General features: G+C 42.1%; 1 protein-coding gene across 8 annotated transcripts in view; it reads right to left on the bottom strand.

The window, feature by feature from the left end:
• NUP210L (nucleoporin 210 like) overlaps positions 1-27,854 on the bottom strand; it is an 86,819-nt gene that overhangs the window by 53,127 nt on the left and 5,838 nt on the right. For 7 of the 8 annotated variants that reach the window (XR_009347372.1, XM_059145694.1, XM_059145696.1 and 4 more), the window contains exons 3-14: positions 24,203-24,334; positions 22,675-22,768; positions 21,692-21,842; positions 20,188-20,320; positions 19,077-19,262; positions 14,695-14,763; positions 13,099-13,205; positions 12,088-12,228; positions 9,858-9,995; positions 8,484-8,639; positions 6,503-6,701; positions 2,047-2,192 (exon numbers count right to left, since the gene is read on the bottom strand). Coding sequence is in view for 7 of the 8 variants with exons in the window: in XM_059145694.1 (XP_059001677.1) it covers positions 2,047-2,192; positions 6,503-6,701; positions 8,484-8,639; positions 9,858-9,995; positions 12,088-12,228; positions 13,099-13,205; positions 14,695-14,763; positions 19,077-19,262; positions 20,188-20,320; positions 21,692-21,842; positions 22,675-22,768; positions 24,203-24,334 (1,652 nt within the window). In the remaining variant the exon portion in view is untranslated. The remainder of the gene's footprint in view (positions 1-2,046; positions 2,193-6,502; positions 6,702-8,483; positions 8,640-9,857; positions 9,996-12,087; positions 12,229-13,098; positions 13,206-14,694; positions 14,764-19,076; positions 19,263-20,187; positions 20,321-21,691; positions 21,843-22,674; positions 22,769-24,202; positions 24,335-27,854) is intronic. The other variant, XM_059145699.1, reaches the window with a different exon arrangement.

The raw sequence follows: 27,854 nt of genomic DNA, 5'->3' as shown, positions 1-27,854 counted from the left end.
AAAATAAAGTATTATAAAAGTATAGGTTATTTTCATGTGGCACACGGTGTCTATCTACAACAGTGACTAAGTTGTAAAATGAAGTATAGAGTTAAGCAATCATTAAAAATATAAACAAATCATGCCAGTATTTCTTTCCTGAACTAGTCAATCATATTTATTATTGAATGCTATTAAAATTAAACATTCCGGGGCGCCTGGGTCGCTCAGTGGGTTAAAGCCTCTGCCTTCCGCTCAGGTCATGATCTCAGGGTCCTGGGATCGAGGCCCCGCATCAGGCTCTCTGCTCAGCAGGGAGCCTGCTTCCTCCTCTCTCTCTGCCTGCTTCTCTGCCTACTTGTGATCTCTCTCTATGTCAAATAAATAAATAAAATCTTTTTAAAAAATTAAACATTCCTATGTCTAATGGCAGTATTCTCTTAAATAATGTACGTATAATTCAATTCAACAACTATTCACTGATGGCCCATTGGGGATATAGTAATAAAAAGTCAAATAAGATCTTGCGTCACAGTGGAGCTCATGGTTTGGGAAAGACAGATTTGAAGTAGATAAAGAACATGATGGGCATCACCAAAAGGCATAGTACAGTGTGCCATACAAGCCTCTAGTAGAAGAAACAGAATTAGAAGTTTCACAGAAGGCCTCCCTGAGAAAGCAAGACAGAGATTATTCCCTTTCCCTAGATACATAGTCCAAAATTAACCAGATCAACTGAATTGGACTGATATGTAAAAGGACAAATTGAGAGCTATACCACGTACTGAAACACGATATTGATAAGAAAGATGGAAAACACATATTCTTTTAAGCAGGTAAAGGGAAAAATATACGACCAAAGCACTACAAAGAAAAGGAAAATCATCATTTTACTTCCTTTCCTTTAGGGGCGGTTTTTGTCCAGGGGAAATCTGATCTGTTGACACACAATACAAAATAATGTTCGGAATAATCATAAAATAAAAAACCCAATAAAACAACAAGGAGGGCGCCTGGGTGGCTCAGTGGGTTAAGCCGCTGCCTTCGGCTCAGGTCATGATCTCAGGGTCCTGGGATCGAGTTCCGCTTCAGGCTCTCTGCTCAGCGGGGAGCCTGTTTCCTCCTCTCTCTCTGCCTGCCTCTCTGCCTACTTGTGATCTCTCTCTGTCAAATAAATAAATAAAATCTTTAAAAAATAAATAAATAAAATAAAACAACAAGGAGCCACAGCCAAGTACTTTCACTTAATTAGGCAACTAAGATCATTCATCCACTGAGAACAAATGAAATGTGCTTGAACGGTATGTTTAATACTTCTGCTACATAATGTGTAATAAGGCCAACTTAAAATGCAAATTTTAAAATTAACTTACCTTGCTTCTTTCGTTAGTGTTAATTTTTCCCCCTATGGGTGCCTCCTTATCCCAAGAAACACTGACTCAGGATTTATCAGTATCTATTAGCAAGAACTTGTAGACATCAGTTTTAGCTCCTGGAGGATTCAAATATGAAAGCAAACAAAAGGCTCTACTTTTGTTTTGAAACGCCATCTGTCATAGTGTCCCAGTTATCATGGACCGATCTGTAGGGCCCTAAATAATGATAGTTGTGCTGAAAATTCTTAAGTATGAAGGTTAAAAATAACTAATGTCCCTCTCTGAATAAAGTTTTCTTTCAGAGTTCTTCAAAAGAGGCCATACTAATACTCAATATCTTATTCAGGGTTGTGTTTACAGGAATATACACACAGGTAAAAATTCAAATAGTACCTTAGGATTAGTGTGCTTTACATACTTTACTATCCATATTTTATATTTCAAGAAAAAAGAAGAAATCCAGGGGAATATCTAAACTCGCTGATACAGCTTAAAGATATTCCTGTGGCAGAAACATGAGGGCGTAAACTCCCTGATACCTGATACTGATTTGATGACAGAGCTGGTCCATAAAGAGAACACAAATATAACTGATCTTTAATAGACCTCACAGAGAGCTGGGAAGCCTCTGACGTGGACACAGTGGATTCCATGAAAAGATATGTCAATCCCTTACCATGAAATGTCTCACCTTTAGGGGTTCATAAGCAGCAAATGTGGCACTGCTCTCCAAGTACTCCTCAGACTCAGTCACACTCACTGTTACCAGGGTATGGCCTAGAGACTTGGCTGCTATATGTATACTAGAACAGTGTGTTGGCCCAGGTCTTTGAATACCTGCAAATCAAAAAAAAAAAAAAAAAAAAAAAAAAAAGACTTCATTAGGATAACAAGCAGTCAGTTCTCAAAGGGATCAGTCTACAGAAATATAAGAATTTTAATACATTAAAAAACATTTTGGGGCGCCTGGGTGGCTCAGTCATTAAGCGTCTGCCTTTGGCTCAGGTCATGATCCTAGGGTCCTGGGATCCAGCCACACACTGGGCTGCCTGCTTGGCCACGGGAAGCCTGCTTTTCCATCTCCCACTTCCCCTGCTTGTGTTCCCTCTCTTGCCGTGTATCTCCCTGTCAAATAAATAAATAAATAAATAAAATCTTAAAAAAGAGGGGCTCCTGAGTGGCTCAGTGGGTTAAAGCCTCTGCCTTCGGCTCAGGTCATGATCCCAGGGTCCTGGGATCGAGCCCCGCATCACGCGCTCTGCTCGGCGGGGAGCCTGCTTCCTCCTCTCTCTCTGCCTGCTTATGAACTGTCAATCAAATAAATAAATAAAATCTTAAAAAAAAAAATCTTAAAAAAGAAAATCTTGATCTCGCACACTAACTACTAGGCTCACGTTGTTTATGTCAAATTGATATAAAAACCTGTTCCTTCTATTAACAGATATATACCGTGTACGACACAATTTCATGTTCAGTGAAGATACAAATATGAGCAAAGATCCTAACTTCGAGGCATCTATAGTTTGGAAGGGGCGACTGAACATTTACATAAATTAAGGGATTAGTAAAACATGAGCAGTATAGAGATCTAGAAAACAGAATGATCACTTCTAGTTGGGGAGCAAGGAAGATGTAGATCTAGAGAAGACAGTATGTCAGACTGATGACTGAGCAAAGACAGAAATATAAACACGATACATGTGAGTATATGAAGGACTACACGGGAAATTTTAACTTAAATAGTTTAGCTGGAGCCATATATGAAGGAAGTCAAAGTATGAAGTAGTACTTTAAAAAAATTTTTTTTAATTTATTTTTTATTTATTTTCAGCATAACAGTATTCCTTATTTTTTCACCACACCCAGTGCTCCATGCAATCCGTGCCCTCTCTAGTACCCACCACCTTGTACCCCGACCTCCCACCTCCCCGCCACTTCAAACCCCTCAGATTGTTTCTCAGAGTCCATAGTCTCCCATGGTTCACCTCCCCTTCCAATTTCCCCCAACTCCCTTCTCCTCTCTAACACCCCTTGTCCTCCATGCTATTTGTTATGCTCCACAAATAAGTGAAACCATATGATAATGGACTCTCTCTGCTTGACTGATTTCACTCAGCATCATCTCTTCCAGTCCCATCCGTGTTGCTACAAAAGTTGGGTATTCATCCTTTCAGATGGAGGCATCATACTCCATAGTTATATGGACCACATCTTCCTGATCCATTCGTCCATTGAAGGGCATCTTGGTTCTTTCCACAGTTTGACGACAGTGGCCATTTTGCTATGAACATTGGGGTGCAGATGGCCCTTCTTTTCACTACATCTGTATGTCTGGGGTAAATACCCAGGAGTGCAATGGCAGGGTCATAGGGAAGCTCTATTTTTAATTTTTTGAGGAATCTCCACACTGTTCTCCAAAGAGGCTGCACCAACTTGCATTCCCACCAACAGTGGAAGAGGGTTCCCCTTTCTCCACATCCCCTCCAACACATGTTGTTTCCTGTCTTGCTAATTTTGGCCATTCTAACTGGCATAAGGTGGTATCTCAATGTGGTTTTAATTTGAATCTCCCTGATGGCTAGTGATGATGAACATTTTTTCATGTGTCTGATAGCCCTTTGTATGTCTTCATTGGAGAAGTGTCTGTTCATATCTTCTGCCCATTTTTTGATATGATTGTCTGTTTTGTGTGTGTTGAGTTTGAGGAGTTCAGTATAGATCCTGGATATCAACCTTTTGTCTGTACTGCCATTTGCAAATATCTTCTCCCATTCCGTGGGTTGCCTCTTTGTTTTTTTGACTGTTTCCTTTGCTGTGCAGAAGCTTTTGAATTTGAGGAAGTCCCAAAAGTTCATTTTCGCTTTTGTTTCTTTTGCCTTAATTTATTAATTAATTAATTTATTTGACAGAGAGAGATCACAAGTAGGCAGAGAGGCAGGCAGAGAGAGAGGAGGAAGCAGGCTCCCTGCTGAGCAGAGAGCCCGATGCGGGGCTCAATCCCCGGACCCTGAGATCATGACCTGAGCTGAAGGCAGAGGCTTAACCCACTGAGCAACCCAGGTGCCCCTAAAGTAGTATTTTTTTTATGAAAAGTAAGTTGCGTTATCTTGTAGATACCTTGAACATTAAACTAAAAGGATTTCAGCTCTATTCCACTGGCAATGGAAAAACCTCTCACATTTTTTTTTTTTTTTTTTTTTTTTTTAAAGATTTTATTTATTTACTTGACAGAAATCACAAGTAGATGGAGAGGCAGGCAGAGAGAGAGAGAGAGAGAGAGAGAGAGAGGGAAGCAGGCTCCCTGCTGAGCAGAGAGCCCGATGTGGGACTCGATCCCAGGACCCTGAGATCATGACCTGAGCCGAAGGCAGCAGCTTAACCCACTGAGCCACCCAGGCGCCCCAAACCTCTCACATTTTTTGAGCCGAAATGTAATACTGAAAGTGAGCTTCAGGGATCCTGGGTAGCTCAGTGGTGAAGTGTATGGGATCACGTCCTGCATCAGGCTCCTTGCTCAGTAGGGAACTTGCTTCTCGCCTGCCACACTCCCGCTTGTGCTCTCTCTCTGTCAAATAAATAAACAAAACCTTTTCTTTTAAGATTTTATTTATTTGACACAGAGAGAGACAGAGAGAGAGAGAGTGTACAAGCAGGGGTAGAGGGAGAGGGAGAAGCAGGCTTCCTGCTGAGCAGAGAGCCCGATGTGGGGCTTGATCCCAGGCCCCCGGGATCATGACCTGAGCTGAAGGCAGCCGCTTAAAGACTGAACCACCCAGGCGCCCAAATAAATAAAATCTTAAAAAAAAAAAAAAAAAAAAGGATGAGTTTCATGAAAGTCCATTTTGTAGCCACAGATTATCAAAGGTGAGCAACAGTTAGGAGGATCCTGTTATATTTTAGATGAGAGATAGTGAGGGCCTAAAAATTAGGAGACACACCTTGAGAACTGAGAAGAGGACAGAGGTATTACTTAGCAGGGGCAAGGCAGAAGTCCAAACTATAGGTGCATTGTGAGAATTTTTTTTTAACTATTTTATTTATTTTACAGAGAGAAATCACAAGCAGGCAGAGAGGCAGGCAGAGAGAGAGAGAGGAGGAAGCAGGCTCCCCGCTGAGCAGAGAGCTGAGCAGAGAGCCCGATGCGGGGCTCGATCCCAGGGCCCTGGGGTCATGACCTGAGCTGAAGGCAGAGGCTTTAACCCACTGAGCCACCCAGGTGCCCGCATTGTGAGAATTAAAAGAGCTAATACATGAGGAGTCTTCAGAACAGAGCATAGCAAATAGCAAAGGCTGAGGGAAGATTATCTACTGCTGCTGCTGTTACTACTAAAGAACAATAGTAGTCAGGGTCACACATGCTATCACAGGAAATGATGTTGGTCTTTAGGGATAGCTTGTTCACACTCTCCTTTTATTAGAAAAAGATACTCTTTTGAACAAATTTAAGAATGGTACTATATTGGGGTGCCTGGGTGGCTCAGTGGGTTAAAGCCTCTGCCTTCGGCTTTAGGTCATGATCCCGGGGTCCTGGGATCGAGCCCCACATCGGGCTCTCTGCTCTTCGTGAAGCCTGCTTCCTCCTCTCTCTCTGCCTACTTGTGATCTCTGTCTCTCCAATAAGTAAATTAAAAAAAAAAAAAGAATGGTCCCATATCCATCCTAGAAAGAGGTATGAAATATTTAAAGAAAGAGGAAAAGAGCTCAAAACCTTCATACAAGCTAAAGCAATAGCCACAACACTTCTCTGAACATGTTATTCAATTGCTGGGTTGTTGTGTTTTTTTTAAGATTTTATTTATTTATTTGACAGAGAGAGACACAACAAGAAAGAGAACAGAAGCAGGGGGAGAGCGAGAAGCAGGCTTCCTGCCAAGCAGAGAGCCCAATGCAGGGCTTGATCCCAGGACGCCAATATCATGACCCGAGCCAAACACAGAGGCTTAACCCACTGAGGCACCCAGGTGCCCCATCAACTGGTGGGCTTTTGTTTCTAAATTACATTATAATGAGGCAGTAGACAGAATTTTAAAAAGCACTGTAAAGAAAGGTAATGTGTGAATTTAGACTATAATTTGTACTTTCTGAATCGATGATTGGTTCTCTCATTCAATGACGAGGAAAGGAGAAAATAAAAGGCTGACTCTTACCTTCCTTGAAAAGAGTAAAGACTCCTTGCTTATCCATGTTCAGATCCAACAATAAATGAGAGCAGTCTGTGAACACAATGACGTCTTTGTGCTCCTTATTTACATGGTACATTGCAATGGGGATTTCTATAATCTGGCCGATCTCCACATCAGCATGAAACGGTAACAGCTCCATTTTGTTCAGTTTTAGGACATATATCTGGAGAGAAAAGAAATTAATCTTTCAAGAAAGTTATGTTTGGGGTGCCTGGGTGGCTCAGTCAGTTGAGTGTCTGCCTTTGGCTCAGGTCATGATCCCAGAGTCCCGTGCTGGGCTCCCACTCAGTGAAGAGCCTGCTTCTCCCTCTGCCTCTGCCTGCCTCTCCCCCTTGCTTGTGTTCTCGAACAAATAAATGAATAAAATCTTAAGTTGTCAGATGGAAAAAATAATTAGATACTTTCTAAACACAAGTTTTATCATATTATTAACCTGAAAAACCTGTGTTGCCTCCCCCACTGTCTACAGTAGGGGATCAGCAAATGTTTTATGGAAAAGGCTAGATAGCAGATATTTTAGGCTTTGGGGACCACATGGTTTCTGTGGCAACCCCCCACTGTGTAATTGTGTCTCGAAAGTGGCTAGAGACCATATATAAATGAATGAAGTCGGTTGTGTTCTGATAAAACTTTATTAAAAAATTAGCAGTTTCGGGCGCCTGGGTGGCTCAGTGGGTTAAGCCGCTGCCTTCGGCTCAGGTCATGATCTCAGGGTCCTGGGATCGAGTTCCGCATGGGGCTCTCTGCTCAGCAGGAAGTCTGCTTCTCTCTCTCTCTCTCTCTCTCTCTGCTGCCTCTCCATCTACTTGTGATCTCTCTTTGTCAAATAAATAAATAAAATCTTAAAAAAAAAATTAGCAGTTTGACGTTGACCATTAGGTCTTAGTTTTGTTCTGTCCTTCAAAGTCGTGTTCAAGTTCTCATCTCTTCATAATAGTCTCTGACTAGTCATATCTACAATGATATTTATTTTATAAACTAATAGTACTTTTATTATACAATTTAATTAGCTCTCAATCATATACTGCTTTAAAATAACTCATATCATTTCCTTAAAGTGTTATTTAACTTCATGTGACTAGATCCTCCTATTAGAATTTAGATTCTTTAGGGGCGCCTGGGTGGCTCAATCGTTAGGCGTCTGCCTTCCACTCGAGTCATGATCCCAGGGTCCTAGGATGGAGCCCTACATCGGGCTCTCCGCTCGGCAAGAAGCCTGCTTCTCCTTCTCCCTCTCCCCCCTGCTTCTGTTCCCTCTCCTGCTGTGTCTCTCTCTGTCAAATAAATAAATAAAATCTTAAAAAAAATAATTTAGATTCTTTAAAGTAGACATGTATGTTATGTTTGTTTAAATGTCTTACGATACCCGGCACGGTGGGATACGTCTTAAGGGTACTCAGTACATGTTCACTGAACAAAACACGACGTTTTTCAGGGAACAACAACATACATAAACATATATTAGAAGTGGGGAAAAAACAGTAATGTGGTTGTATAATACACTGAAAAGTGTTTTCAATCTTTTAGAAACAAGATTGACAAGCAAATATGAGACCAGAAATAATGTTACTATGAAGGTCATATATATATAATAATGACAAAACACAGTAACAAAAATAGATAATATTAAGTATTGAATATATTCCAAGCAATGAGGTAAAACATTATCTCATTTTCTTCTGACAATAACACTTTGAAGTAGATACTATCATTATTCCCATTTTAGAGACAAGGAAACAAAAACACCCATTCAGAAACTTGCTATTAAGTGAAGCAGGATTCAACCCAGGTCCAGAAATATTTAAGTTGTACTTCCAGAATGAATTTAAGTATCATTTTCAAATACCCAATTTGGACTAGAAAGACTTTTAAACATGTTCTGTACTTAAATTAAGACAGCAGTGTCTCAGGGTATGATAATAAGGCTCTTTGGAGAGTTGTTTACCTTAATTTCTCCATATCGAAAGGGATTTTGTACATCTCGGGCCAAAACAGTACTGTTCCCTCTGACCTGACCTGCAGTCACCACTCCTTTAGTGGTCACCATGGCTACCGTGTCATTGGAAGAGATCCAAGTGAAGCTGCCACTGCCACCCTCTACCTGTGAAAAAATATAACTTTATGTTTAACTGCCAAAGGAGGAAAATGGATTTTAGGTAAAGATGTAAAATCTGGTGAAATAAGAAGTCAGAAATAAATAGGGCGCCTGGGTGCCTCAGTCAGTTAAGTGTCTGCCTTCGGCTCAGGTCATGATCCCAAGGTCCTGAAATTGAGCCCCACATTGGGCTCCCTGCCCAGCAGGGAGTCAGCTTCTCCCTCTCTCAGCTCATGGTCTGTCTCTCTCAAATAAATAAATAAAATCTTAAAAATAAATAATAACAATAAAAATATATAACAAATGATTTATAGACATATCAAGAGGCTGTGCTGCTGGGGCATCTGGTCGGCTCAGTCGGAAGAGCCTGTGACTCTTCATCTCAGGGTCATGAGTTTGAGCCCCACGTGGGGTGTACAGATTACTTAAATAAATAAAACTTCAAGAAAAAAAAAGAAGGTAGGGGCGCCTGGGTGGCTCAGTGGGTTAAGCCGCTGCCTTCGTTCGGTTCAGGTCATGATCCCAGGGTTCTAGGATCAAACCCCGCATGGGGGGTGGGGGGAGTCCTTGCTCAGCAGGGAGCCTGCTTCCCCCTCTCTCTCTGCCTGCCTCTCTGCCTACTTGTGATCTCTGTCTGTCAAATAATTAAGTAAATCTTTTTTTAAAAAGGAAGCTGGGCGCCTGGGTAGCTCAATCATTTGAGCGTCTGCCTTCGGCAGGTCAGGGTCCTGTGGTCCTGGGGTCCTGGGATCAAGGCCTGCATTGGGCTCCCTGCTTGGCCAGAGGCTTGCTTCTCCCTCTCCCACTTGCCCTGCTTGTGTTCCCTCTGTCTCTGTGTCTCTCTCTGCCAAATAAATAAATAAATAATCTTTAAAGGAAAAAAAAAAAAGCTGTGATGCTATAGTAAAGTAGCTAAATGAGTAAGAGAAACTAAAAGGACGCTATGTAATTGGAAGTTTCACAAAATGTTAAAAAGAGCACAGGGGAGCTTGACAAAAACCTTACAAAAGTCCCAAGTAAAGGATACAGGGAAGAGAGACAGAAAGTACAGCAAGTCTTATTACGGCAGCATTCAAGAACATGACTTTGTTATCACCAGGAACTGAATTATATTATTAGGATCAGGGAGAAATAAAAATTAACATTAACCAAACTTCAATAAACTAAATTAACAGAGAAACTAACTTATCTCTTTGTAAATTCTCATATAATAGGACACCATACCTGCACTTTATACCGATATAATATTCCCATAGGATGATGAGGAAATGCCAGAAAGTCGGGTGTAAGCTTGATGGGAAAATATATATTCACTTCTTGCTGATGTATGATTGGAAATTTTATAGGCTGAATATTTTTATTCTATAAGAATGGGGGAAAAAAGGAACAAAATAGATTTTATAAGGACTGTTATTATAACCCATTCATATTCAAAGCATCAGCAAATGGTGTGCTAATGAATTACTCAACCAGTTTCTTTCTATAAACGAAGTAAGTAAACGGTGCTATCGTGAGGAGTGCCCAGGTGGCTCAGTCAGTTACGTGTCTGACTCTTCGTTTCAGCTCAGGTCATGATTTCAGGGTTGTATGACTGAGCCCCACGTCAGGCCCCATGTTCAGTGGGGAGTCTGCTTAAGTATTCACCCTCTCCTTCTGTCCCTCCCCCACTCACAACTCTCTCTCAAATGAATACATAACATCTTAAAAAAAAACACTATGTGATTGTTTCAATAGACGCAGAAAAAGCATGTGAGAAGTACAACATCCATTCGTGATAAAAACCCTCAACAAAGTGGGTTTAGAGGGAATATACCTCAACATAATAAAGGTTGTTTATGAAAAACCCACAGCTAACATCATCTTTAGTGGGGGAAAACAGAACTTTTCCCCTAAGGTCAGGAACAAGACCAGGATGTCTACGCTCACCGCTTTTTTTTTTTTTTTTAAAGGTTTCATTTGTCTGAGAGAGAGAGAGAACACAAGCAAGAGATCATCATCAGGGGAAATGGCAGAGGGAGAAGGAGAAGCTGGTTCTCAGCTGAGCAAGGAGCCCAATACAGGGCTCAATCCCAGGACCCTAGGATCATGATCTGAGCCAAAGCAGACACTTAACCATCTGAGCTACCCCTCTCACCACTTTTATTCAACGCAGTACTAGTAGTAGTACCACAGTAATCAGACGACAACAACAACAACAAAAATGCATCAGGGGTGGGGTGCCTGGGCGGCTCAGTGGGTTAAAGCCTCTGCCTTTGGCTCAGGTCATGATCTTGGGGTCCTGGGATCGAGCCCCGCATCCGGCTCTCTGCTAAGTGGGGAGCCTGCTTCCCCCTCTCTCTCTGCCTGCTTCTCTGCCTGCTTGTGATCTCTCTCTGTCAAATAAATAAATAAAATATTTTTTTAAAAATTGGTAAGGAAGAAGTAAAACTTCCACTATTTGCAGATGACATGATACTATATACAGAAAACTCAAGGGGTGCCTGGGTGGCTCAGTGGGTTAAAGCCTCTGCCTTCGGCTCAGGTCATGATCCCAGGGTCCTGGGATCGAGCCCCGCATCGGGCTCTCTGCTCCGTGGAGAGCCTGCTTCCTCCTGTCTCTCTGCCTGCCTCTCTGCCTACTTGTCATCTCTGTCTATCAAATAAATAAATAAATAAAACCTTTAAAAAAAAAAAAAGAAAACTCAAAAAGATTCCACAAAAAAACTGCCAGAATTAATGAATGAATTCAGTAAAGTTGCAGAATACAAAATCAACGTATAGAGATCTGTTCATTTCTCGGGGCTCCTGGGTGACTCAGTTGGTTAAGCATCTGCCTTCAGGTCAGGTCATGATCCCATGGTCCTGGGATTGAGCCCCACGCTGGGGTCCCTGCTCAGCAGGAAATGTACTGCTCTCTCTGCCCCTCAGCCTGCTCAATGTTCTCTCTCACTCTGTCTCTCAAATAAATAAAATCTTTAAAAAAAAAAAAAAAAGACACTGTGGGGTTACTAAGAAATGGGTCTGAGAGACGCTGAGACTGACACGGCGTTCAGTACTGTACTAAATGTAGCACAAAGAAACTCAGTTATGGCATTTACAAGAGTGAAACAATGGAAGCGTAGAAAGTTCAGTGTTGGTGGCGCGGCTAAATAAACTGACGTATTAACCCTTTGGATCTTCAGACTAAAAGTACTCTACGTAAGCCTGACAACACATGGAAACGCACACATGAAATAATTTTTTAAAGAACCTCAAATGGTATGTCCACCAACAAGCACAGATGCAGTCGTGAGCACTAACAAAGACGGCAACAGAGACTCTGCACGGGTACGAGCGACCGAGGGTACTGGTCGTCAGTTCCTCTTCAAGTTTATGAAAGGCGGGTGCGACAGACCGTGTGTCTCCCTGTACATCAGTAAGTCAGCTGAGCCTCACCAGTACTGGGGGCTTCAAAGACTGTCCTTGTAATTCCTACCTGGTAGACGACAGAAGTCAGGGATGCATTTATCACCACGACACCACTTTTCAAGGCTTTGACTACGTGGTAAGACCCATTCACAGTAGTGAGCTGCTCCTCAAAGTACTCCCTTCGGAACTGGTACATGATCCTGAGATTCTGTGAATCAGCCCAATAGGGACACAAAACTGAGATGTTTGCTTTTTCCCGATGGCCAGCTTAATCCCAAAGCATAAAAAAATTAAAAGTGTAGCTATGCTCTCTGGGGACAAATAAAAACAAAACTTTCACTCTCCTCATGGAAATGCTAAGTTGGAAAGAGGTAATTTTAAAATGGTATTTGAACGATCCATTAATGGCAAGTGATCAGAAATAGAGTCAAAGTTTATATATATTTTGGTGTAATTTTTGCCATTCCATAAGTTAACATTTTTTCAGGGAAAAAAACCCCAAAGGGCACTGGAGTGTAAGTGCGGTACTGTCCTCTGGGACTCCACTGTTCCTTGCACCACTGCCAAACAGAAGTGACCAACTCCAAGGGAGTCCTAGAATGAGATACCCTCCAAAACGTTCTGGCCTTCCCTTCAACTCTTTCCTAGAATTCTGACTGAATTATGTATTTTACTTTCAGTTTAGCTTTCCTAAAGGACAGAACTATTTAATAATCCTAATAAAGTAGTAACTTTATTTTTTTAAAATTTTTTGTAACTTTAAAAGTAAAGCCTAGAAGCAAAAAAAAGAAAGCCTTCCTAGCCAGAAAGGTGGCCCACTCAAGAAGTTATATGGGGCGCCTGGGTGGCTCAGTGGGTTGGGCCGCTGCCTTCGGCTCAGGTCATGATCTCGGAGTCCTGAGATCGAGTCCCGCATCGGGCTCTCTGCTCGGCGGAGAGCCTGCTTCCCTCTCTCTCTCTCTCTGGCTGCCTCTCTGTCTACTTGTGATTTCTCTCTGTCAAATTAATAAATAAAATCTTTAAAAAAAAAAAAGAAGTTATCTATACATGGGGCTGGAAAAACACAAGAGACACTCACATCTGAAATATAGACCTTTGTACTGCTTTTATCAAACACTTCTACTGTAATGACATACACTTGTCCCACCTCTAGACTCCACCGGTCTCCAGGCTGAACTGTGAAACCTGTATATAAATCAAGCAACAAAAGTATCAGAAGCGGCAGTTCCATGGCGTAATGGTGAGCACTGGACTCTGACTCCAGAGATCCGAGTTCAAGTCTGGATGGAACCTCGCCCTTTGGGCCAAGCCGCCGCCACCGTTGGGGCACCTGGGAGGCTCAGATGGTTAAGTGTCTGCCTTCGGCTCAGGTCACGATCCCAGGGCACTGGGATCAAATCCCGCATCAGGCTTCCTGCTCCTTGGGGAGCCTGCTTCTCCCTCTGCCTGTCTCATGAAAAACATCAGAAGAGAACGTTCATTTTCTACAATGAATTAAAAAATACAGGGGCACCTGGGAGGCTCAGTGGGTTAAGCCTCCGCCTTTAGCTCAGGTCATGATCTCAGGGTCCTGGGATTGAGCCCCACATCAGGCTCTCTACTTGGAGGGAAGCCTGCTTCCCCACTCTCTCTGCCTGCCTCTCTACCTACTTATGATCCCCTCTCTCTGTGTCAAATAAATAAACAAAATCTTTTTAAAAAATACAAACTTACAAAAACTATTTAGTGAGTAAAACTCGCTAATAGATGGAGATGATGGGGCACCTGGGTGGCTCAGTGCGTTAAGCCTCTGACCTTGGCTTAGGTCATGATCCCAGGGTCCTGGGATCGAGCCCCACATCAGGCTCTCTCCTCAGCGGGGAGCCTGCTTCCTCCTCTCTCTCTCTACTTGTGATCTCTGTCTGTCAAATAAATAATTAAAATATTAAAAAAAAAATAGATGGAGATTATTTCTAAGCTTGATCATTTAGCTCCCTCCATCAAACTGAATAATTTGGAATTCTAAAGATCCTGGCTTAATTAAGTTAATCTCAAGTATAAAGAAACACTCTCACTCACATCTGTTTACAAAACAAATCACAGTTTTGCTCATTCATACTGTGTCAGGCAAGATTTCAGCTTCTTTCAGTCAGACCAGTTTGATATGACCTAAGGACATCAGTGTTCTTTTTTCTCTGTATGAAGTCTCTCTTTCTAACCCAATATTGCACCCAATACTGTCTTCACATTTTTTCCACAATGTTTCAAGATGCTTCACTCTTGCAGGCAGCATGGAGCCATAACAATGTGAGGAAACATGTCAAAGGAAAGTTAAATTTGAAGGCTCAAGAAGGTCTACGGCCATACCACCCTGAACGCGCCCGATCTCGTCTGAAGGCTCAAGAAGTACTCTAGTATCTAATGCACTCATTTTAATGAAATAGCCAAAGCTATTCAGCTTTCTGAAAATCATTATCTAAAAATACCTAAAACTCCAGGGACACCTAGGTGGCTTTGTCATCTGGGTGACTGATTCTTGCTTTCAGCTCAAGTCGTGACCTCAGGCTTGTGAGATGGAGCCCTGAGTTGGACTCTGAGCTGCACACGGAGCCACTTACGATTCCTCCTTCCCTCTCCACCCGCCCTTCTTTCCCCAGACCTTTTGCTAAAAATAAATAAATAAATAAATAAATACCTAAAAATCCAGGCTCCACAACATATACTGTGCAATTTGGGAGTCCAGACACAGATCGCATATGGACATCTTAATTTTTGCTTAAGGAAATCATATGAATCAGAATTGGGTGAAAAGCCAAATGTGAGCTACTGAAGAAAAAGATAATAAATGCACAAACAGAAACAAACAAATATCCTATCTTTTATTATCCTTTGGAAAGCAAAACAATGAGTACATTTCTGAGAAAAGTCTGAGGAACTCAGTCATAATAGGAATCAGGTATTCTTGAATTTCAAATTTAAGGAAGATGAAATGATACAAAAAGATAACTCTCCATGCTTTTAGTATTCATTTAGCTGCAGAACTCTTTCTCCAAGTAAATTCTTTTTTTTAAAGACTTTTATTTATTTATTTGACAGAGAGAGATCACAAGTAGGCAGAGAGAGAGGAGGAAGCAGGCTCCCCGCTGAGCAGAGAGCCCGATGCGGGACTCGATCCCAGGACCCTGAGACCATGACCTGAGCCAAGGTCAGAGGCTTTAACCCACTGAGCCACCCAGGCGCCCCTTCAAGTAAATTCTTACTTGAGGGCCCATTATGGAAAGCAGGACAAAGTGGCATCACTCTGGCTGTTGAAGTGGACAGTGGTGATGCCGGGGAGGGAGGGAAGGGACTTGCCCCCAGCCCAGCAGTCTGCCTCAGGCTCTGCAGACAATTTTAAAAAGTTACTAGTTGATTGTCCGTTGTCTACGGTAAATCTTTATTACCAAATGTTTTCTCTTTGTCATGAAAGATACTGCTAGTCACTTAGACACCATATTACCCACTACCCCTTTAGTTAATTTCTAGCAAAAATACAAATTTATTCTGTTATTGTTCTATACAGAATCAGGAATATACTTCCTGGAATACTTCCAGGAATATACTTCCCTCTCTAAAATATACTACACCCAGGGGCGCCTGGGTGGCTCAGTGGGTTAAGCCTCTGCTTTCGGCTCGGGTCATGATCCCAGGGTTCTGGGATCGAGCCCCGCATCGGGCTCTTTGTTCAGCAGGAGCCTGCTTTCCTTCCTCTCTCTCTGCCTGCCTCTCTGTCTACTTGTTATCTCCGTCTGTCAAGTGAATAAAAAAAAAAAAAAAAAATTAAAATATACTACACCCAAAAGCTAAGAAAAAACATAAAACTGAGATAACTGAACAGAAAACACTCAATCATTCTAAGTACACTAATTTAGGAAGTGTAGTAATTCAGCCATGCACTAGATTACAATTTATCACTACTGTAACCCATTGTGATAATGGAAGTAAAGTAATATTTAATCCACTTGAGGGATCGAACTTTTAAAACTGCCTCAAAATTCCAAATGAACTATTGATATACAAACAATTGACATGTCAATTAAAGATTACTTTTATCTAGTCATTAAAACAAATCTTTTAGAGACTGTACAGGCACCTCTGTGGCAATCTAGGTTTGGTTCTGATATGTACTCTAATCTAACATTCATAAAATGTAAGAGCTAGGGGCGCCTGGGTGGCTCAGTGGGTTAAGCCGCTGCCTTCGGCTCAGGTCATGATCTCAGGGTCCTGGGATCAAGTCCCACATCGGGCTCTCTGCTCAGCGGGGAGCCTGCTTCCCTCTCTCTCTCTCTCTGCCTGCCTCTCTGTCTACTGTGATCTCTCTCTGTCAAATAAATAAATAAAATCTTTAAAAAAAAAAAAAATGTAAGAGCTAGAAGGAAATTCAAAGACACAACATTCCCTCCACTTTTACAGACCAGGAAACAGATTGGGACGGATCGCTACACTAATCCTTCCCCCTTTGTCAGAATAAAAGACCTCCCACCCAACCCTTCCATGTGTTCTGGAACTCCTTTCCTGACCCCTCAGAAACCTGCTCTGACATGCACGGACCCTCCTTTCTCCCACATCTGTGCCATCTTTCTGTTTACCTTGCAGACATGTTCAAGTTTCTCTTATATCATAAAAGTTCTCAGGTCTCGGGGCACCTGGGTGGCTCAGTAGGTTAAGTGTCCAACTTGATTTCGGCTCAGGTCATGATTTCAGGGTCATGAGACTGAGCCCTGCTGTGCGGGCTCCGTACGTAGCACAGTGTCTGCTTAAGACTCTCTCCCTCTGTCCCTCCCCCACCCAGCTCATTCTCTCCCTCAAATAAATAAATAAAATCTTTAAAAAAAAAGAATTCCTCTTTTTCCACATGAACCTTAAAAGCTGGTCTTTGCTCGTCTTCTCATCTTAACTCGATGTACTCTCGGGGACTTTTGTCTACGACAACAGCTTCAACTGTTACCGATCTATAACCTGATCTCTCAAGTACCTATCTTTATTCTGAATCTTGCTCCTCCAGATGCATAATAAATGTGTCTGTTGGGGGTGCCTGGGTGGTTCGGTTAAGTGTCTGCCTTTGGCTCTGGTCATGATTCAGGAATCCTAGGACCGGCACCGCCTTAGGCCCCCTGGTCAGTGGGCAGTCTGCTGCTTCCTCTCCCTATCTCTGTTCCCCCTTCTTCGTGCTCTCTAAGGCACACACTTTCTCTCAAATAAATAAAATAAATAAACAAAATAAAATCTTTTTTAAAAATATAAGTAAAATATCTGCTGGCATTTCTATCCCACAGGTACTTCAGGTTAACTTGTGAAAAAGTGACCTACTTTTCTTTTCCCTTAAACCTGCTGCTTCTCTTGTTCTCTGCCCAGGCTCTACGAACAATACCACCAGCCGCCCTAAGCCAGGTGCTGGAAGAAATTATGATTATCACCATCCATATCCTCAAGAAAGACATATAAATAGATAAGTATACTGCATTTTATTTATTTGACAGAGAGAGAGATCACAAGCAGGCAGAGAGGCAGGCAGAGAGAGGGAGAAGCAGGCTCCCTACTGAGCAGAGAGCCCGATGTCAGGCCTCAATCCCAGGACCCTGAGATCATGACCTGAGCCGAAGTCAGAGGCTTAACCCACTGAGCCACCCAGGCGCCCAAGTATACTGTATTTTAATATCTACTACTTTGGAATAAATAACAATATGACCTGAGAATATTGGGGCGGGGGGTAAGGTCATATAAGTCTGCCTGGGGTATTCAGGGAAGCACCTGACACACAGCTGGGGCTCTAATATTGAACGACTTAGTCAGTTTTGTAAGTACTCTTGTATCTGTTGACCAATGTCCTATGCACCTTAAAATGACTAAAAAACAAACAACTTTGGACCCAAAACCCTCCTTAATATGTTTTAGACAAGTAATATAAGGCGCTAATATGATGACACAAGCAATACTGTATTTTCTAGCCTGCTAGGTGCCACATAACCCCCTCGCTCCCCCGTTTCACCACCTCCCCTACTCTGCCCCTCTTCTCGGCACTTCGGCCTCACTGCCATCTTTGCTCATCTTTAACCAAGCCAGGCACGTTCCGCCTCCCCAGCTCGGCAACCGCTGTCTCCTCCTCCCCGAGCTCTCTCGCCCAGGTATCTGCGCGACCCACTGCTGCAGGGCACCTTTCAGAGAAGACTTCCCTACCTACCCGGAGTCAACTAGCAGTCCGCCTCTCCAGCACTCAGAACAATGTTGAACGTATTGTGGGATTCTAATAAATATTTGCTAAATGAATTAATTTCTGTCAGATTCAAATATTCAAAAACAGGACATATTTCAAAATAAAACATTGAGAAATGGAGTCCAAATATTTCAATTTTGTTTAAATCTTCATTCTGGGGGCGCCTGGGTGGCTCAGTCAGTTAAGCTGCTGCCTTCGGCTCAGGTCTTGATCCCAGGGTCCTGGGATCGAGTCCCACATTGGGCTCCTTGCTCAGCGGGGAGCCTGCTTCTCTCTCTGCCTCTGCCTGCAGCTCTGCCTGCTCATGCTCGCTCTCTCTCTCTCTGACAAATAAATAAATAAATATAATCTTTTAAAAATAAATAAACCTTCGTTCTGTTTTCTTGGACTATAACAGAGCTCTAAATCTCTCTTTGTTCAGTCATTACATAGCAGGTTTAGTGAATTTTTAAAAATTACCCTCAACTCAATTTAACAAATATTAATTAAGCATCTACTGCAGACAATACCACACCATCTTTTCTAAAATATTCATGTGGAAATGAAATTAAACAAAATTCACAGAAGTTTCCTTAAGCTGCTTTTCCCAGTCTAATTATAATTTCATTGAGGTTGCAAATAAGCATCGAAGTCAACAGATGCCATGTTCCAACTATTCTTTTCCTCACCTTCCCTTTGTTAGAAATTCTGACAATAATAATTTATAGTTCTTTGTTAAAAATAAAACCTATACAAAATAAGTTAATCTTAACAAATTATTTTACCAAGGAACATGTCTTGCATGCTCAGGGAAACAGACTGACAGTAAAACTTGAAAAGGATACTTTTATGGACAAAGACAAGGTTAGTTTGGCCCAGTTGAATAGCGGTCACCATAGCTCTTTTCTCATCCAGTAAAGCCACTTTAGAGCTAGTCTTTAGACCAGTTCTTTCCTTAGAAAGAGACCAATTACATGCAACTCTGTCATCTTGCAATTCCAGTGTATAGTGTTCTAGGGGAAATCCCACCTCTGTAAGACATGAAAGATACTTTATAAATGTAACAAGAGCAGCCATTCTAAGAGACAACAACGTATTGTTGGATTATAAGAGGCAAATCAGGAAGCAGGCCTAAGTAAGAGTATGATCTGCTTCTACTTTCCTTCCCCCTATGATAAATTTTTACATTAGCCATCGGGGTGGGGGGGTGGTTACTATATGAGTTTATCATTGATAATGCTTGCATTCTTAATAACCAGTGAACTGAAAGTATTGAGAAAGATCCCCACTAAGTAAGGAAGGAAAGGACTAAGGCTAATGGAGCCAATGCACACTTTATAAACTCAACGGGACTTCTAAGGTCAACGGGGTGTTAAGTTTTCAGTGAATAAACTGAGTTTCTCAAGAAACAATTTCTACAAATATCATTCAAGTCCCTTCTGGTAAAGTGTCCTCACTTGCCGTACAAAATCTAGTAAATATTTGGCTGTGGTTTTAACAGAGAATTTAGATGCCTATAGGCACCAGGCTAAGCATTAGTCTGTTCAAGACATGGGGACAATCTCTGCATGGCATTATCTCAAATATAGCAATTAAGGAATACTTTATCACAAAATCTAAAAACACAAAGAAGTATTTGTATACATAAGATGGAGTTGCTTTTCGGGGTACCTGGGTGGCTCAATGGGTTAAAGCCTCTGCCTTCTGCTCAGGTCATGATCTCAGGGTCCTGGGATCAAGCCCCAAATCAGGCTGTCTGCTCAGCAGGGAGCCTGCTTCCCCCACAAAACCCCCACCCCGGCCCGCCTGCCTCTCTGCCTACTTTTGATCTCTGTCTGTCAAATAAATAAATAAAATCTTTAAAAAAAAAAAAAAAAAAGATGGGAGTTGCTTCTCTTATTGTCAGCAGGAAGGAGCTGGGAAATGTTCATCTTAGGAAAAGATAAATCACCTTACCTGTCATTCTTCCCTGCACCATTTTTGCAACTCGGTATTTAATATATGCTCCTACTAAGAGATATATATCATGTGATGGTATAAGAAATATATTCTCCAAAACTAACAGACGTATCAATGCTGCTGCCACTTTCTAAAAGAGGAAGGAAAAAAACGAGTTTTCATAAGCAACGTTTCCCGAAGTTCATCTTTCTTATTAAAAGTTTACTTCTTGAGGCGCCTGGGTGGCTCAGTGGGTTAAAGCCACTGCCTTCGGCTCAGGTCATGATCTCAGGGTCCTGGGATCGAGTCCCACATTGGGCTCTCTGCTCAGCAGGGAGCCTGTTTCCCTTTCTCTCTCTCTGCCTGCCTCTCTACCTACTCGTGATCTTTGTCAAATAAATAATAAAAATCTTTAAAAAATCTTATGTCTCTTTTAAAATTATCTTATAGTGGGGCGCCTGGGTGGTTCAATCAGTTAAGCCTCTGCCTTCAGCTCAGGTCATGGTCTCAGGGTACTGGGACCGAGCCCCGCATCAGGCTCCGTGCTTCCCCCCTCTCTCTGCCTACCTCTCTGCCTGCTTATGATCTCTCTCCTTGTCAAATAAATAAATAAAATCTTTTAAAAAAATAAAATAAAATAAACCATGAATGCAAAGGGAGCTGCTGTTCCCCAAGGATTATGGAAAAATCCTTGAAAAATATAAAATTCTGTACTCAAATTGCTTCACACATGTCTAATTTTTCACTTAACTATAAAATGAAATTAAAAATGAAAACAGGGGGCACCTGGGTGGCTCACTGGGTTAAAGCCTCTGCCTTCGGCTCAGGTTGTGATCCCAGGGTCCTGGCATCGGGCTCTCTGCTCAGCGGGGAGCCTGCTTCCCTTCCTCTCTCTCTGCCTACTTGAGGTCTCGGTCAAATAAATAAATAAATAATCTTTAAAAAAAAAAAAAAGAAAAGAAAAGAAAAAGAAAGTAGGAATTGCACCGGATGTAAGCATGAGGATACATGTTTCTAAACCATGAGCTCGTGGCCAAAAAAACATCTTGGGCCTACACCAAAGGACGGGTGAACAAACAGTACTTACACATTTTAAGAGAAACACCAGTTGTATGTGTAATTATAATTAGGTAATAACAGGCTTAAAGAAGGTATTTTTTTTTTAAGATTTTATTTATTTATTTGACAGAGAGAAATCACAAGTAGTCGGAGAGGCAGGCAGAGAGAGAGAGGGAAGCAGGCTCCTTGCCGAGCAGAGAGCCAGATGTGGGGCTCAATCCCAGGACCCTGAGATCATGACCTGAGCCGAAGGCAGAGGCTTAACCCACGGAGCCACCCAGGCGCCCAAGAAGGTATTTTTTATGTCTACCTATTTCAAATGAGTTTTCAATTAAAGACCAACTATTGACCCAAATCATATCAGGTAAAAGGGCTTCCATTATAAATAAATATAAGGAATAATATTTTTCACAGACAAGGCCCTTAAATGAAAGTTTGAAGGTTTGTGGCACAAACTTTTTACCTTATAGAATGGCTCAAAAATTCGAACTTTTACGACAGCAGCACCAGTTCTGATCCCAGACACCAAAACCATATCTCCTTGTTTCTCTGCTTTTTCCATCTCAGCAATATACACGGGGGGAGAATACTCGGCTTCAGAGTATTTCAGAATCCTTAAGAGATAAAATAAAAAGTTTGTTCCTAGTGTAATCAAGTAATGAGTCATCTTCCAAAAGGCCCTAAGAGACTTTAAACATAGTTTCTTCAATGTCTATATATTGTAAAAAGTCCTAAAATTTGTTTTTCATTGGCACTTGAGTGGCTTAGTCAGTTAGTCAGGACCTGACCCTTAGTCAGGTCCTGCAGAGCTCAATCCCGGGACCCTGGGATCACGACCAGTTAAGCAACTGCCTTCAGCTCAGGTCGTGACCCCAGGGTCCTGGGATCCAGTCCCACATCAGGCTCCCTGGTCTGCTTCTCTCTCTCTCTCCCCTTCCTCCTCCCCCCTGCTCATGCTCTTACTCTGCCAAGTAAATAAATAAAATCTTTTTTTTTTTTATCTGTTTTCCATAAGGATTAGATAGAACGAAAGTATTTAATGTGCTTCTGGCTAAAGCTATTATGGGACTAAAACTTGGGACTGTCTGAGAGCTATTTCTTAGTACTAAGACAGAATTTCATACTGTCACCCACTCACTGTCCCCCAGCATGTGCAGAGAGCACGAGTAACTAACCTGCCAGAGGATGCACCTGGCTCAAACAATTGTACAGTCCTGAGCTCATGAATTCCTCTGGAGTGGTTCACATTAACCAATCATAAAAGTACCTGCACCCACACCATATGTCATTCTATCGAAGACATTTCCTCCTGGTAAATTTATCTGTTCCAAAACAGTCCAGACAGCAGGATCATCAAAGCCCATACAGACAGCTGCTGTTCAGAGTGTCACCCAAAGGCAGATGTCTCCTTCAAAATGAGATGCTTTATGTTGGTTTCAACGTTACCTAATTTTGCTAGACAATTCTTCTCTTGCTGATCCGTTATCCTGGGTGATGCTCCACTCAAACATCATCCCTGCCAAACTACTAAAAGTATTTCCTATAAAGCAAGCCAAAAGCAGACAGGACAGAATCACATATTCAAAAATATTCATGGATCTTTACCTAGAAAGAGAAACCTAACTAGAAAATTATATTTAGGCCTCCTTCATTAACAAATAGAAGCACTACCATTAGTGAATTTAAAACACATACACCAGGAAGATCCCTACACAAACAATAAAACTACTGTTGCTACACAAACTTTCTGAACGCAGAAAAGACTCAAGCTGATTAACTTCTGGCTCTTTAACTCCTTCCTCATAAAGGCCACCACACAGTCCACTTCAGGGATGATAGGCAACCCTAAATCCTGGTCCCTTCAACATAAATTTTTATAAAAACTAGATTCCAGAATACTTCTAATATTTATTTTGAAATTAAAAAAAATATTATTTACAATAGTTTACAAAGAAAGTGGCAATAAATTTAAATTTTTTTAGATTTTTAATTTTTATTTATTTGACAGACAGAGATCACAAGTAGGCAGAGAAGCAGGCAGAGAGAGAGGGAGAAGCAGGCTCCCCAGTGAGCAGAGAGCCCGATGTGGGGCTTGATCCCAGGACCCTGAAATCATGACCTGAGGCGAAGGCAGAGGCAAATTTAAATGTTTTAGGGGTGCCCGGGTGGCTCAGTGGGTTAAGCCGCTGCCTTCGGCTCAGGTCATGATCCCAAGGTCCTGGGATTAAGCCCCACATTGGGATCCAGATGCACACTGGGCTCCCTGCTCGTCGGGAAGCCTGATTCTCCCTCTCCCACGCGCTGCTAGTGTTCCCCCTCTCGCTATCTCTCTGTCAAATAAATAAAAATCTTAAAAAAAAAAAAAAACGAAAATCATAAAACTTTTCATAGGTTTACACATAATTCCCCCGGCCTACAAAAAGTGGACTGATCAAAACAGAGCTAGTAATCAATCGCAAACAAATGTTCTTAATGATGCTGATCTAGGGTTCATCAGCAGAAGCTCAGTGACTGAATCCAGATATTTAAGAAAACATCTGAGATAACCAATAATTAAATATAAGCAGAAAAGTTTTATGAAAGTATGTAGCTAATACATTGAACCATACTCATAATTATCAGTTCCTTGTGTACATGAACCTCATATAAAAAAATAAATACTGGGGTGCCTGGATGGCTCACTGGCTTGGCCCTCCTCTGCCTTCAACTCAGGTCATGATCTCAGGGTCCTGGGATCGAGCCCCACATCGGGCTCTCTGCTCAGTGGGGAGCCTGCTTCCCCCCCTTTGTCTGCCTCTCTGCCTGCTTGTGATTTCTCTCTCTGTCAAGTAAATAAATAAAATATTTTTAAATAAATAAATAAATACGATTTCTCATCTACTTTTATCTCTGGAGTTGCTTTTTTCCAAGTACTAAACACAAGGAGTATTACTTTATTTGAGGTAATTTTGTTGAGTCATCTGAAGTCCCCTACCTTCAGCATCCAATGCTCTCACCATCAGCTCCAGTGGTGAATCATCTACATAGAGCTCCCGGGTTCGAGATATAATTTCAATTCTGTCTATCACGTCAACCTTAACATCACAGCGCAGTTCATGGTCCGTCACTATGATGAACCCAAAAACTTAGAATTTAGTTTAACAGGTCATGAATCTATTAAATATCTCAAACACACAAACCCTTATTCTATATCATAAACAAGGTTTTCGCAGTTGCTTTCAACCTGTGGAGGCAAGGAGCATAGTGACAAAACACCGAAGTGTCTGTTTACAAGTAACAACAGACCAGTCGTTTTCAAACCCTGACCTATAATGATATTTTCATTCATCCATGGAAAAATGAAAGGTAAGAATCTTAACAGAAGAGTAATAAAATTAAATGTCTTCACTTTGAAGGAATATAACTCAGGGGCGCCCGGCGGGCTCAGTCAGTCGGACGTGCAACTCTTGATCTTGGGATTGAGTTTGAGCACCACGTGGGGTACAGAGATTACTTAAAAATGAAATCTAAAAAAAAATAATAACAGGGGCACCTGAGTGGCTCAGTGGGTTAAGCCTCTGCCTTCGGTTTAGGTCATGATCTCAGGGTCCTGGGATCGAGCCCCGCATCAGGCTCTCTGCTCAGCAGGGAGCCTGCTTCCTCCTCTCTCTCTGCCTGACTCTCTGCCTACTTGTGATCTCTCTCTCTGTGTCAAATAAATAAAATCTTAAAAAAAAATAAACAAATACACTTTATTATATCCTGAGCTTTGAAGTATTGAAGTTTTTTCCTTTATGAAATTATGGCATTAGATTTTTTTTTTAAGATTTTATTTATTTATTTGACAGACAGAGATCACAGTAGGCAGAGAGGCAGGCAGAGAGAGAGGAGGAAGCAGGCTCCCCGCTGAGCAGAGAGCCCGAATGCTGGCCTCCATCCCAGGACCCTGAGATCATGACCCGAGTGGAAGGCAGAGGCTTTAACCCACTAAGCCACCCAGGCGTCCCTGGCATTAGATTTTTTTAAATGTATTTGTCTCAGAAAGCAAAAGGGTGACAACCATATGCCAGTCATGCCAATAAATTTTTATCTCTGAGGTTAAAAAGCCTGGGAACAATGTATTAGACCAGCCAGAGTTTTGGTCAATATAACCACAGTGAACTTCAGAAACATAAAAATAAACAGTACAGAATGAAATGAGGATGAAATAAAAATTGTTTTGTACTATCTTTTTTTTTTAAGATTTTATTTATTTATTTGACAGAGAGAGATCACAAGTAGGCAGAGGGGCAGGCAGAGAGAGAGGAGGAAGCAGGCCCCCTGCTGAGCAGAGAGCCCGATGCGGGGCTCGATCCCAGGACCCTGAGATCATGACCCGAGCCGAAGGCAGCGGCTTAACCCACTGAGCCACCCAGGCGCCCAGTTTTGTACTATCTTTTAACAATATCTCCACCTCTTGTATCTGCCATGTGTTAGAGGATTGCCTACATAGCTGTCTCATTCTGCTGTTATAACTGTATTTTTTACTTTCAGCTTCATGTACAAGAAACAAAAGCAAAGTAACTACCACTACAATACCCAAAATTACCAGTGGACAGCAGTGGTGAACTCTGTCCCTAGCTGTGGATCTGCTTTTATGGAATTCTTAAATCAAAGGAAATGTTAATCAGATATTATAGGCAAGTGCCCCTCAAAAAAGGCCAAGGATGGGGCGCCTGGGTGGCTCAGTGGGTTAAAGCCTCTGCCTTCGGCTCAGGTCATGATCCCAGGGTCCTGAGATTGTGTTCCGTCATCAGGCTCCTGCTCAGCGGGGATCCTGCTTCTCCCTCTCCCACTCCCCCTGCCTGTGTTTCCTCTCTCTCTCTGTCAATTAAATAAATATAATATAATCTTTTTAAAAAATGGATAAAGAAGATGTAGGTATATACATATAATGGAATACTATGCAGCCATCAAAAAACAAAGTCTTGCCATTTGCAAGGACATGGATGGAACTAAAGGGTATTATGCTGAGTGAAGTCAGTCAGTCAGAGAAAGACCACTATCACACAATCTCCCTGATATGAGGAATTTGAGAGGCAGGGCAGGGGCTGTGGAGGAAAAAAATGAAACAAGATGGGATCAGAATGGAGACAACCCATAAGAGACTTAATCTCACAAAACAAACTGAGGGTTGCTGGGTGGAGGGAGAAGGTGGGGTGGCTGGGCTATGGACTTTGGGGACGGTGTGTGCTATGGTGACGGCTACGGAATGTGTAAGACTGATGATTCACAGACCTGTACCCCTGGGGCAAATAATACACTGTATATTAAAAAATACAGGTATGTGTATATATATGGTTAGTATATATACATATACTTCCTAGGGCTGTCTGCTTAGATGGCCTAGGAACAGTGACATTACTGTAGCAACAAGCACACTAGCAGCATATCTTGGTTTCTCTCTCTCTCTCTCTTTTTTTTTAAGATTTTATTTATTTATTTGAGAGAGAGACAGTGAGAGAGGAAAAACAAGCAGAGGGAGTGGGAGAGGGAGAAGCATGCTTCCCGCTGGGCAGGGAGCCTGATGTGGGGCTCCATCCCAGGACCCCAGGATCATGACCTGAGCCAAATACAGATGCTTAAGGACTAAGCCACCCAGGGGCCCCATAAATAAATAATCCCTTAAAAAAAAAACCAAAACAAACAAACAAACAAAAAAACCTGACCAATACTCTAAAAATGTCAAGGGCACGAAAAGCAAAGAGAAACTGAGAAACTGCCATAGGTCACAGGAGATAAAGGAAACAGGACAATGTAGTTTAGTAATGTGGTGTCCATGGGTCCATAATCAAAGGAGCGAGACTGATACAAAGCGAAGGTCAAGCAAAGCTTTATTTCGTGCCAAGCATCGAGAATCAAACCGACTGGTCAGGGCCGCCTCTTACAGTGAGGGCAACTCTTCCTTGCCTTACCCACTAACTTTTTTTTTTTTAATATGTTTTTTAAGATTTTATTTATTTACTTGACAGACAGATCAGAAGTAGGCAGAGAGGCAGGCAGAGAGAGAGGGGAAAGCAGGCTCTCCACCCAGCAGAGAGCCCGATGCGGGGCTCGATCCCAGGACCCCGAGATCATGACCTGAGCCGAAGGCAGAGGCTTTAACCCACTGAGCTACCCAGGCGCCCCCCCCCCCACTAACTTTTAAAGGGCAAGGGCCATGTGGTTGAGCCTGGCCACACACACAGGTGGCCAATGAGATTGCAACACACAGAGAAAGCTGCACAGTCATGCTAGGTCACACACAAGTGACCAACTGAATTACAATTTACCCTATAGTAGATATTTGAACTAGCCTATCACCTTGATCAGAATTGGTGCTTAAAAGGTGCCCAAAAGGCGGGCCCACACTCCTTGGTAGCTAGGAAGACAGTGTGCTCACCCTACTGATTAGATGTCTCCACCTGGCCTGACCCGCCCTTGTATTTGTGCTTTGTGACCTGGGACTGTTTTCCCAGACTTACTTTTAAGTAAGTCCCCTGGGGCCGGGATCAGTTGAAGTTTTACTGCACAAACAACAAAATCACTGTTTAAACGGATGGAGCTGCTCTCACTAAATAGGCCCTTACAGTGTCTTGAATTAAATCCTAGATCAGAAAAAGGACATT

This window comes from Mustela lutreola, chromosome 14 (genome assembly GCF_030435805.1).
Source record: "Mustela lutreola isolate mMusLut2 chromosome 14, mMusLut2.pri, whole genome shotgun sequence".
NCBI lineage: Eukaryota > Metazoa > Chordata > Mammalia > Carnivora > Mustelidae > Mustela > Mustela lutreola.
This window is presented reverse-complemented; position numbering and strand designations above follow the sequence as displayed.